This window comes from Xyrauchen texanus, chromosome 19 (assembly GCF_025860055.1).
Source record: "Xyrauchen texanus isolate HMW12.3.18 chromosome 19, RBS_HiC_50CHRs, whole genome shotgun sequence".
NCBI lineage: Eukaryota > Metazoa > Chordata > Actinopteri > Cypriniformes > Catostomidae > Xyrauchen > Xyrauchen texanus.
Genome location: NC_068294.1, coordinates 21,453,965 through 21,466,249, shown reverse-complemented (window position 1 = coordinate 21,466,249; position 12,285 = coordinate 21,453,965). Strand labels below are relative to the sequence as shown.

General features: G+C 44.8%; 1 protein-coding gene across 1 annotated transcript in view; it reads left to right on the top strand.

Moving 5' to 3' along the window:
• The window catches only part of LOC127660003 (dystrophin-related protein 2-like), a 113,999-nt gene that overhangs the window by 10,685 nt on the left and 91,029 nt on the right, over positions 1–12,285 (top strand). The window contains exon 2 of the mRNA XM_052150037.1: positions 10,712–10,880. Coding sequence (XP_052005997.1) covers positions 10,834–10,880 — 47 coding nt within the window. The 5' untranslated portion in view covers positions 10,712–10,833. The remainder of the gene's footprint in view (positions 1–10,711; positions 10,881–12,285) is intronic.

Genomic DNA, 12,285 nt, shown 5'->3' with positions numbered 1-12,285 from the left:
CCTGTGCCTGTTTGTTTGCTTGTTTGTTGATTGTTATTTTATCAGGTTTTAATTGAATGATCATTGGTGTTTGATTGTAATAAGGGCATGTTCATTTAGTTCAATTGAAAAAAATATAATAAATGTATGCCCTGACTCGTTCGTTAATTCCGTAATAAAGAATTTTCCTACAATCAGAGCAATTTAAGCTTTAAGTAACACCTCAATGTAAAGTATGTTTTAGTGAGTTAATTCTGCTAATTCATCCCACATGCCTTGCCAAACTACTTTCAAATTAGCTATATGAACCACAACAGAACCAGGCTGGGTTTCCCAAAGCACTTGCAAAGATGCTGACGCTGGTAATGACAAAGACGATGATGATGTGATGAACCCAATTGCAGTTTATTATAAATCGTGATAACCAGAACCCTAACTATAAACGTGAATAAAACAAAACATAATCAACAATGACAAGACTAGAATAGACTTGACTTGACTGTAGACTTGCCATAAACAAAACATGACTTGACTAGACTAGACTAGACTAGACTTGACTTGACTATAGACTTGCCATAAACAAAACATGACTTGACTAAAACTTTGCTTCGCTTGGCTTGACTAGACTAGAACAAAACAACAAAGGTACATTTAAAATACCTCACAAGAGACAATGGCAATCTTGAGGGCTTAAATACACAAACATGGTTATCAAGACAACCAATGAACAGACAGAACTATAAATGAGAAAACAAGACTATTAATCTAAGCCAATGACAAAACAAGACACATGAACAGGGGAAACACATGACAAGATCACATGAGGGAACTTGAAATCACATGACATGACAACAGGAACTAGATTTTCAAAATAAAAGACATGAAAACAAGAACAAAACAGAATAAACATGACAGCACTAAGTAGAACGTTAGTAGCACTTAAGTAGTACTTAATCTCTGTGTTGTATTTACCAAAAGCATTGTTATCTAAGTAGTACATAAAAACTTTCATAAATTAGAGAGAAATTTTAACTGCTCTTAAGACCATTATGTGCAACTTAAACATATATATATATATATATATATATATATATATATATATATATATATATATATATATATATATATATACATTATGTTATGTATACCTTGTCTTGTTCACTGTTGCCCTTTTGTTTGCCATTTTTGTCACTTTTGCACTCCTTAGTTTTCACTTTTGTCCCTTGTTTAACTCCATAGTCTCCTTGTTAGCGTTCGTGTTCTCTCATTGTTTTCACCTGCCCTTGTTAATTTGCCTTTGGTTTCTGTTAATCACCTTGAAATCTAGTTTGTGTTCTGTTTGTTCATTGGCCCCTTTGTCCCATGTTTTTGTATTTAAACCCTGTCTATTTGTTCAGTCTCTGTCAGTCGTTGAATGTTTGTGAATGTTGTTACCCTGGTCTGTGTTCCCTGCCCGAGTTCTCTATTTATGTTTATTTCCCCACTGAGGGTTTTCCTTTGTGTTTTTGTTAACAATAAAGTAAGCTGCATTTGGATCCTCAACCTTCGTCTGCCTTCATTGCCTTACATTCGTGACAGAACGACTGACCCACCATGGATCCAGCGGTTTTACGTGCCAGATACCACCTGCTCTGCCTGAGGCAAGAGGACCGTCTGATTGAGGCCCACATCCGCGACTTCCTTGGTCTTGCGGCTGTTGCGGACTTCCCGGACACCTCCCTTGTGGTCTTCTTCAGGGAAAACCTGAGTGGCTGGCTGAAGGAGCGGCTGCCGCCGGCATCACGCGGCTGGACTCTCCGCGACTTCCTGGAGTTGACCTTATTGTTGTGCGGCTCCCCGTTCACCGTGGGCCATGCTGGGAAGGACCCTACCTCCCCACCTACTGTGGAGACTCTTCAGCCGTCCCAGGCTCTCCCTGTTACGCCTGCCCCGGTCTACGAGCCAGAGCCCACGCCAGCCCCGGTCTGCGAGCCAGAGCCCACGCCAGCCCCGGTCTGCGAGCCAGAGCCCACGCATGTCACGGTGAGCGAGCCAGAGCCTATGCATGTCACGGTGAGCGAGCCTGCGCCCACGCCTGCCCTGGTCTGCGAGCCAGAGCCCACGCATGTCACCGTCAGCGAACCTGAAGCCACGCTGACCAGGAACAGCGTCCCAGCTTCGCCAGTCGCATCAGCCCAGAGGAAGAGGAGAAGGGGAAAGGTCTCTGCTCTCCAGCCTCCGCCTGCCGCAGCCCCGTGCCCTAAACCCCTCTTGGCTCTGCCCTCAGCGCCCAGCGAACCCAAGCCGGCGCATACCACGGTAACCCAGCCAGAGCCTGTCGCCTCAGAGGTCAGTGAGCCAGTGCCTGTCGCCTCAGAGGTCAGTGAGCCAGTGCCTGACGCCTCAGAGGTCAGTGAGCCAGTGCCTGTAGCCTCGACCGCCCCTGAGCCAGTGCCTGTAGTCTCGACCGCCCCTGAGCCAGCGCCTGTAGCCTCGACCGCCCCTGAGCCAGCGCCTGTAGCCTCGACCGCCCCTGAGCCAGCGCCTGTAGCCTCGACCGCCCCTGAGCCAGCGCCTGTAGCCTCGACCGCCCCTGAGCCAGCGCCAGTAGCCATGACCGTCCAAGAGCCAGCGCCAGTAGCCATGACCGTCCAAAGGCCAGCGCCAGTGGTCGTGCCCATCCAAGAGTCAGCTCCTCTCGAGCTTCCCAGTGCTCTGCCTTCCGAGCTTTCCAGAGCTCCGCCTTCCCAGCTTCCCTGTGCCCCGCCTTCCGAGCTTCCTAGTACTCTGCCTTCCGAGCTTTCCAGAGCTCCGCCTTCCGAGCTTCCTAGTACTCTGCCTCCCGAGCCTTCCGAGCTTTCCAGAGCTCCGCCTCCCGAGCTTCCTAGAGCTCTGTCCTCCGAGCTTCCCGAGTTTTCCAGAGCTCCGCCTCCCGAGCCTCCTAGGGCACCGCCTCTCAGGTCTCTCGAGTCTTCCAGGGCTCCTCCTCCTGAGCCTCCCAGGGCTCCATCTGTCAAGTCTCTCGAGTCTTCCAGGGCTCCGCCTCCCAAGCCTCTCGAGTCTTCTAGGGCTCAACCCCTCAAGCTTCTCGAGCCTACCAGGGCCCCGCCCCTCAGGCCTCTCGAGCCTTCCAGGGCTCCGCCTCCCGAGCCTCCCATAGCTCCGCCTCCCGAGCCTCCTACGGCTCCGCCTCCTGCGGCTCTGCCTCCCGAGCCTCCTACGGCTCCGCCTCCCATGGCCCCGCCGCAAGAGCCACTCCCGGCTCCGCCTCCGAAGCCTCCCTCAGCCTCGCCTCCGACGCCTCCTAGTTCCTTCCCAGCCCCGCCTCTCCCGGCTCGGCCCCACCCCTGGGCCTCCCTCGGCTCTGCCTCCTAAGCCCCCCACTGTCCTGCCTGCGCCTCCTTCGGCGCCGCCTCCCAAGTCTTCTACGGCTCCGCCTCCGAAGTCCTCCTTGGCTCCGCCTCACGCGGCACAGCCGGCCCCTATTCTGCGGCCACCACCCAGGACCCCCAAGCCTACCCACATCCCGTGGTCAACTCCCAGGCCTCCTGAACCTGTCCCTGCCCTGTGGCCAGCTCCCAGGCCTCCTGAACCTATCCTTGCCCTTTGGCCAGCTCCCAGGCCACCTGAGCCCGTCCTTGCCCTGAGGTCAGCTCCCAGACCTCCTGCACCTGTCCTTGCCCTGAGGCCAGCTCCCGGACCTCCTGAACCGGTCCTTGCCCCATGGCCATCTCCCAGGCCACCAAAACCGGCCTCTGTCCTGTGGCCACGTCCCAGGTCCCCTGAACCGGCCCTTGGCTCACAGCTATCTCCCAGGCCACCAAAACCGGCCTCTATCCTGTGGCCTCCTCCTAGGCCCCCTGAGCCGGCCCTTGCCTTATGGCCAGCCCCCGGGCCATCTAAACCTGTCCCTGCCCGGTCGATACCTCCCTGGCCCCCTAAACCTGTCCCTTTGTGCCCCCATAGACTGCTTGCCTGTCCTCTCGGCCTCCCTGGACTGCCTGTCTGCCTATCTTTGCCCCCCTGGACTGCCTGTCTGCCACTCGTTGCCTCCTTGGACTTCCTGCCTGCCCTCTGTGCCCCTTGGACTGCCCTCTTGCTCTTGTGCCCCCCTGGTCTGCCTGTCTGCCCCTGGTGCCCTCATTTTGTTTTTTGTGAGTTTTTGTCCTTGGTTTTTTTCTTTAGGATCGTCTGGAATCCGATCCTTTGAGGGGGGCTCTGTTATGTATACCTTGTCTTGTTTCACTGTTGCCCTTTTGTTTGCCATTTTTGTCACTTTTGCACTCCTTATTTTTCACTTTTGTCCCTTGTTTAACTCCATAGTCTCCTTGTTAGCGTTCGTGTTCACTGTCATTGTTTTCACCTGCCCTTGTTAATTTGCCTTTGGTTTCTGTTAATCACCTTGTCATCTAGTTTGTGTTCTGTTTGTTCATTGGCCCCTTTGTCCCATGTTTTTGTATTTAAACCCTGTCTGTTTGTTCAGTCTCTGTCAGTCGTTGAATGTTTGTGAATGTTGTTACCCTGGTCTGTGTTCCCTGCCCGAGTTCTCTATTTATGTTTATTTCCCCACTGAGGGTTTTCCTTTGTGTTTTTGTTAACAATAAAGTAAGCTGCATTTGGATCCTCAACCTTCGTCTGCCTTCATTGCCTTACATTCGTGACACACTACCTGTCAAAAGTTTTTAAACACTCACTCATTCTTTATTATATATTTTTTTTCTTCACATTTTTGAATAATAGTAAAGTCATCAAAACTATGGAATCACATAAATGGAAATATGGGAATTATGTTGCAACTAAACAAGATCCAAAATAAATAAAAACTGTGTTATATTTTAGCATCTTCAAAGCAGTCACCCTTTGCCTAGAATTTGCAGACATTTTCTCAACCAACCTCTTGGTTCATCAAGTCATCAATTTCTGTTTCCAGTTGACCTGAAGCCCTAGACGGCTGAGGTGCCTGAGCACCTGGTCCCTGTGGGCGCATAGAGACTCTCGAGAGTGGGCTAGGATGAGCCAGTCATTGAGGAAATTGAGTATGCGAATGACCACTTCCCTTAACGGGGCAAGGGCTGCCTCTGTGACCTTCATGAAGACGCGAGGGGACAGGGACATGCCGAAAGGGAGGACTTTGTACTGATAAGCCTGGCCGTGGAACGGCGAACCATAGGGAGGGTCAATACTGGCCAGCCGGGGGGCAGCAGTCGTGGTCGTATATAATTAAATAGCTGGTTCATAAATTATCCAGTAGCCTGTTGTCTGTTGTAATAAATTCGTTGTTGCATAATTGCAGGAAGGCTACAAGAACACAGTGCCTAGAACTCTAGCCAGATGATTAATATTTAGATAGGTCTTTGAGTAGTCTGTTCTATGCACCTCTGTTCTGTTTCCAGTTAAAGAAACAAAACTTTACACTACGTGAGAGCCCGTTAATATGGTTCACATTGCGTGCATTCACAGAACATGCATTACTTGCATCAGTTTCATTAATCTCTTTAAAGTTGAGCATCAATACTCAATCTGAATCCCTGTCTTACCAAAACCATCATTATTTAAAATACATTCAGTAATAGATAATTGTATAATTGTTACCTCAACAAGGTTATATTGTTTGTCAGTGTTTCCGCATTATTTTCATGTTAAGATGACAAACTCCTGGACGTATTGGACAAAGTTTCAGCACCTTTAGACTGGACAGCTCCTGTAACAAAACACTTAAGTTCTACTTTATAACAAGCAATCCACATGCTGGTTTCGGAAACAGGTGTTACTCCATCATAAAATAAAGAGTGAAGTTAATAAATCCTTTAAGCCTAGATTGGCCCGCTGAGAAATAAATAATTAACTAAATATTAATAGTTGGTCTTGACCAACACAAAAAAATTATAGTTTTAAAGCTTAGAAGCTGTACTTTACAATGCAGGTAGGCATTATGACCAAAACTGAACAAGTGCTTTGAAATTTACAGACAAATCCGTCTGTCAAGTCTCTCGAGTCTTCCAGGGCTCCTCCTCCCGAGCCTCCTAGGTGATTATACACAACCGGTCCCATATCAGGCTAATTAAGCCTCAGAGAAGGATAAAGGCTGATTGCGGACGGTGGTGCGACAAGAGAGAGATTGTTTACGGACATGTCCGTCATGTGTGTGTGTTTGTCTTTTGTTTAAGTATAATATTGTTTATATCGCCAGGCCGGTTCTCGCGTCCTCCTTTCCATTGAACTGCTTTACACTGGTGCCGTAACCCGGGAAGGAGGAGGGATACACTATAGTAGAGTTCTCGCGACTACCATCCACCCCAACGGCCGCCGACCACGAGTGGAGAAGGGGGTCCTAACCGACCACCTGGAGCAGTCAGGGCCGCTGTCAGGGGTGGAGGTGTCCTCTACCAGCCGCTGAAACGCGGCGGGGTCTGAGACCGCCGACCGCGAGCGGAGGGGCTCGCTGCCGACCGCCTGGAGCGGGAGAACTACTGCCAGGGGCGGGGGAGACCCTTTATGTTCCCCGAGAATGTGGCGGGCATTCCGTCCGCCAGGGGCTGGAGGATTGCCTCCGATCCGCCCGTAGAGGCGCGGCTGTCGTCCGCTAGAGGGTGGAGGAGTGGCCGAGGAACAAGCTACGGCATTTGGAAAACTGGTAAGTGTTTTTTTTTTCTCTCTCTCCTCTCTCTCTCACTGCCGATTCGCGTTGGCCTTTTCCCTCTCGTTTAAATTTTACAGTGTTTTTTTGGGGGGGTACTACACTGTTACAGGAAGTACACCCCCATTTTTAATATTTCTGTTTCCCTCCCCTTGTCCCCTCCCTCATCCAGGTATACGGGGATGACCTGCCGGCAGACGGGGCTTAGGGCACGCCCTCCCCCAGGGAAAGAGGGGGGGGGGGTTGTACATCATGCCGGGGGCTCCCCTGCCTGAGAGAACGAGGGAGAAATGTGACAGTGCGGAGGGCGGGGCTGGGTCGTGATTATACACACCTGGTCGCTTATCAGGCTAATTAAGCCTTCGAGAGGGACAAAGGCCGATTGCGGACGGTGGTGTGACGAGAGAGAGATCGTTGTTTTATTTGTTTGGAGAGGCTTTTGGACATTTGGAGACATTTTTGGACAATAGGATAAAGTATGTTTGTTTTATGTTATGTTTATGTTTTATGTTATGTTTTACTCAGGTACATGTTCCATGATTAGGAACAAAACAAAAACAGTTTTTCATAGCTACCTTATTTACACCCTGAGATATATAATGTCAAATCAGAAAAATGAGAAAAAGTAAATCTTTGGTCATTTTTCAGCAATTTCTTAGGCTGAGAGTCTCATAATTTATCATATTATATATCAATAAAAATAAAAATTATACCAAAAAATGTGCCCCCTTTATTTTTTTTGTAGAGATAAAAACCTTTTATTTTGGTCATGCCACTGAAACAGGAAATCTTTAAAAACAGCTTCAGAGCTTAAAGGGTTCAGATGATCATAAAAGCACAAGTTGTAACATTATTGGGAAACCCAGCTAAGAAGGTTTTTAAAAGTTTAACTATTTTAACTTGAAACTGAGTTTTCACACCGAGACACAACAGAAAAGCCAAAAGATGTCCATCTGATCCGTGAGACCTGAGAATTACTGCTGTGTGCATTTTCCATTTCCCTTTTTGATTTGTAACTAGTAGCGCTTAATAAACAAATGTTCCTAAAAATGTATGTCAACATATGTAGACAGTGGGACTACGTTGTGAAATTGTAAATAATATTAAGCTATAGAAAGTCAAAAAAAATTCATAAAATTGTTTGTTATGTTTCCAGGAGTGTTATTCGTGTTTTTGAGATGTTACAGACATTACATCAGAAATTAGCATAATTAATTCTGATTCAAAGTAATGTCCTGCATCATCCAATGACTGCCAACCATGTTACCAAAACCATGTACTGATTATTGTTCCATGTTTGCCAAACATGTTGAGTGGTCCAAACGTCATCTGTAGCCGGAAACTGATTTTAGGATTGAATGCACTTAGCTGCATAGAAAGCTATAGGATGCTCCCTGGCTCCCTATTTAGTGAATGACTTAACCTCCAGTGTGCTGTCTATCTTTACTAGTCTCAGTTTGAAATGCACCTTTTCATCCTACAGCCTCTAAAAGATACATTTTTCAGTTTTTGAATTAACCCATTTATTCTCAATGTGTAAATGCTTAGTAAATATATAGGAATGCATTAACTATTGTTAATGAATATAATAGTATTGTACAGTGATAACAAAATTTACATTAAAATGAAGCAAAACTGACCAACAGATGTGTTAGAGTTTATTAAACTTTTTTTGTACTTTTGATGAAATGCTGTAAGAGTTTCCACATATGTGGACATCATGTTTATCAGCACGCTGACGCGCAAAAAATGAACAGATTTTTTAAAGTGGAATATCAAACGAAACTAGAGATGCTACTCTTTACATCCAAACAGGTGTAGGGTTTCTTGGTTCAGGTTTGGGGAATGTACAATTAATATTAATGATTGTAATCAATGATTAATCATACGGTTTGAACTAGATAACAATACATTCTAAATTGCCCCAAAACAGGGGTTATATAGCCCAAAAGCCTGCTTCAGATATATATATAGATAATTAAACACAACGAATTATAATTAATTAGGAATATACATCATATGCAGACAGGCTGTATTAATTTTCAGAACACCTTAATGGAATTAACCCGTACCGCAACCAATCAGTTCGTCCACCGAACCACTTTGCTCGATACTCTTGATCAATTCTCCAGAAGGTTTATTCTTAGTATAAGCTCACTTAATCAAAGCACGTTAACTTTGATAATATCAGCTCGTAGCTTTAGATCGCACATTAAAGAGGCTTTGCTTTATGACCAACAAACACAGACAATCAAGCGTATAATTGGGTTTAATACAAGGAACTAGGATATATCACAAACTTAACAAACGTAGAACACATTTAACAACAAACATTTAACATAGAACAAACAAAGTAAAACAGTAAGGAAAATAAAGAGATTACAGGGATAGCAAACTTGTTACAACAGTTAAACTTTAAGAGCCAGCAAGGGACTTACACACTTTAACGCATTTGAATTTAGATGGAATAATACTTGCAAAATGGACCTTTGTGTCGCTGAACAAGACTGCGTGTGTGCGTGAATGTCCTCGTTGCGTCCGTGAGATGGAGGATTTCTCTTGGTGCTTCTCGAGCGTGGATCGCTCGCGGGAAGTTCAAAGCATCTTAGGAGTAATGGTTGAAACTGAGAGAGAGTCCTTTCACTCTGAGGATATCGGACTGCTTCAAAAACATAGAGTGTTGAGCTTTGTCCGAAGACAAGAAAAAGACTGAGATAAACGCCAAATAAAACAAAAGACATGTCTGACGAGAGTTTGAAGAGAAGTTGAAGAAAACTTGAAGAGGTTCAGAAGAGAAAAAGGAGTAAGAAAGCAAGAGAGCAAACGGATAAGAGAGACATGTAAGGATAAGAGGACAAGAGAGGACAAAAGAGAACGATTCAACACCAGATCCTGACTTTTAAGGTAGGGAGGTCACACCTCCTTTGGGAGGAATGACCCAGTGAGGTCCCTCAGTTTTGGCGCGAGATGGTTCCCTTTGTCTTGTCAAGGCTCGTCATTTGCCTAATTTACAACAGGGTCTGGATGTGGTTTGAATCACTCAAAAGATGGTAAAACATAGCAGAATACATTTTAATGTAACCTTATATATATATATTCAGCTAGGGCGAGTTGTAAGGTTTAATTTGATACCAAGAAACTTGTATTTGGTACACTTAAAAGTGAATATATACTCTTAGACTCTTTATATAAGCCCTCAGAGTTTAACTACACAACTAAATAATCTTAACTAGTTTGATATAACAGCAGAAATACCCAAGCATACGGGAATAAAACATATTTCCTTAAAAATAAGCCATTTCTGGGTTTTAAATGGTAGGAACGTGTGTGTGTATAGATTTTCAGTGTGTAGATGGCGATATCACGAGTTTCTCTGGAGAGGCTCTTTGGGTTGTAAAAACGTCAAGAAAGCATTCTAACTCCCAGACTCGCTGGCGCTACCTGGTGATTTAGATGGGGAGTCACAGTGTGTGGGGGTTTTAGGACCCTTCGCAAAAATGTGTGCATTGCATTCAGAATTAATGAGTTCATGAAGTTTCAATGAAAAAACTTAAAGAGATTCCTTACCAGAGGCACTTTTGTTTGTCTGTAAGAGCGCTTCAAGGAAATCAACTTGATTTAGATGCAGCAGAAGGTAGTAACCCTTTAAATGACAGTCTAGAGCCTTGTGAACAGCATTCAGTCAGTTTTTATTCATTTTTATTATGCGTTGTGTATAGCGAATCCAAAATAGTGAGTTCTAGCATGAGGCCACGGGGTCTACAGCCCCTAAGTAGACCTTGATGAAAATGGATTGATGTACACTGTAGGCCAGCGATAGGTTATGCTCATTGATTTGGAAATAAAACAAACAATATATTGACCTCTAGAGCAACTTTTTTATTGTCTATTCAGTGTTTAACTAGAAATCCATAATGTCTTAATAATGAATTATCTTCTTTTAGGGGCTTTTCTCAAAATAAATATTTATATGTGCATTTATTTGCAATTAATTTTATTAATCATCATAATTTTTAGCGATCGAAAACCCTAATTATAATAATTTGTATAATGATAATATCTATTTGATTGTGAATGTACGAGAGTTCTCTAATTCTTGAAATGTGTGTGTTGTAGCTGCAGGGCGGCCCTCGTGGCCGGGATGCCACTGTGTACCCTGCCAGTTGCCAGTGGATCCTGAGGGGCAGGAGCTGCCTACCCAGTGCAGGGGGCGGAAGAACAAGCACCCTGACAACAACATGAACCTCTGCTGGAACGAGATCAAACGCAAGTCACACAACATCAGGTACTGCACTCTCAGTCATCCCCTTAGATCACCCAATTTAATTCTCCCATGAGTCATATAAGCACAAATGTATTCATTGATTGGGCTGTGTGTGCACAGCTGTTTTGCATGTCTGTGATACATGGAGCTTTTGTTTACATACTTAGCCCCCTAATTACAGTCTCAACCCCAACATTTCTCAGGGGACATGTTTAATTGATTGGTTCAGACAGCTTCCCTGCAGCACAGGGTAAAAGGATCATCCCAGGATGGCCAACAGTAGCAGGGCCTTGTCAGTATGCCGACATCATCCGGCCCAGAAGGAAGGATACGGCCATACAACCATCACATATAATGGAAATTTGAGCCTCTACAAAAGACCCTCAAGGATTATATTGCACCACCTTTCCGGTGGCTGGATGACATTTTCAGCTGGCTGTGTTTTGGGAGACAGATGTTGCATCTAATGGCTTGATTTTTCAGCTCTGACATCTGTTAAATGCAATAGCAAACATTTTAAATGGTTTAAATTATGTTTTTATTTATTTTTTATATACCTTAAAGGGATAGTTCACCCAAAACTAAAAATTCTCTCATCATTTACTCCATCGTATGCCATCCCAGATGTGTATGACTTTCTTTCTTCAGCCAAACACAAACAAATGTTTTTAGAAGAATAACTCAGCTCTAAATCTCCACTTTTACTTTTACATCTGAAAGTCACATGTGTTGCCTGTTTAGTTTAAATTTCACATTAGTGATGTCCAGTTTGTGAACAAATCGTTCCAGTTCTTTTCAGTGAACGAGTTGAACTAGTTCACCAAATCGGACTGAATCGTTTCACACAGTTTTCCGTCTTGAGTCAACACTGATCCACATTTTCTTATCTTAACCTGTCTCTTAGACGTGCCTGACACTCCGACTTGCAGTGAGCCAGTAACCGGGAGTAATATGATCCTGGAACTGGTGATATCTGCTTTTCATAACTCTTCTTTGCGATGAACCGCTCCAACTTGTTCACAAATCGGACTGAACGCTTCAGTCGCAACAGTTCTTACGTCAATGAGTCGCTCGCAGCAGCTCTCGAGTGAACAGTACACTGAACTGAGTATTGCCTCTTTCAGAGGAGTACGACACACTTTGCCTTGTGATTAAGGAGTGGGCGAAATTTATGTTTCTGATATATTTAGCTGAACAGCAGAAAATATAACAATACATACTGGAATTATGTTTATGACTTGATTGTATTACAGTTTTATCAACATATGATTATGATCCGGTCGCAGCAGTTCTCAACAGTACACTGATCCGGGAAAAGCAGCTCTCTAGTAAACAGTACATTGAACTGAGAATCGTCTCTTCTGGTTCGAAATACTGAGAACAGATCAATGAGCAGCTGATGAGCATGCGTGAACCGAGGACTTGA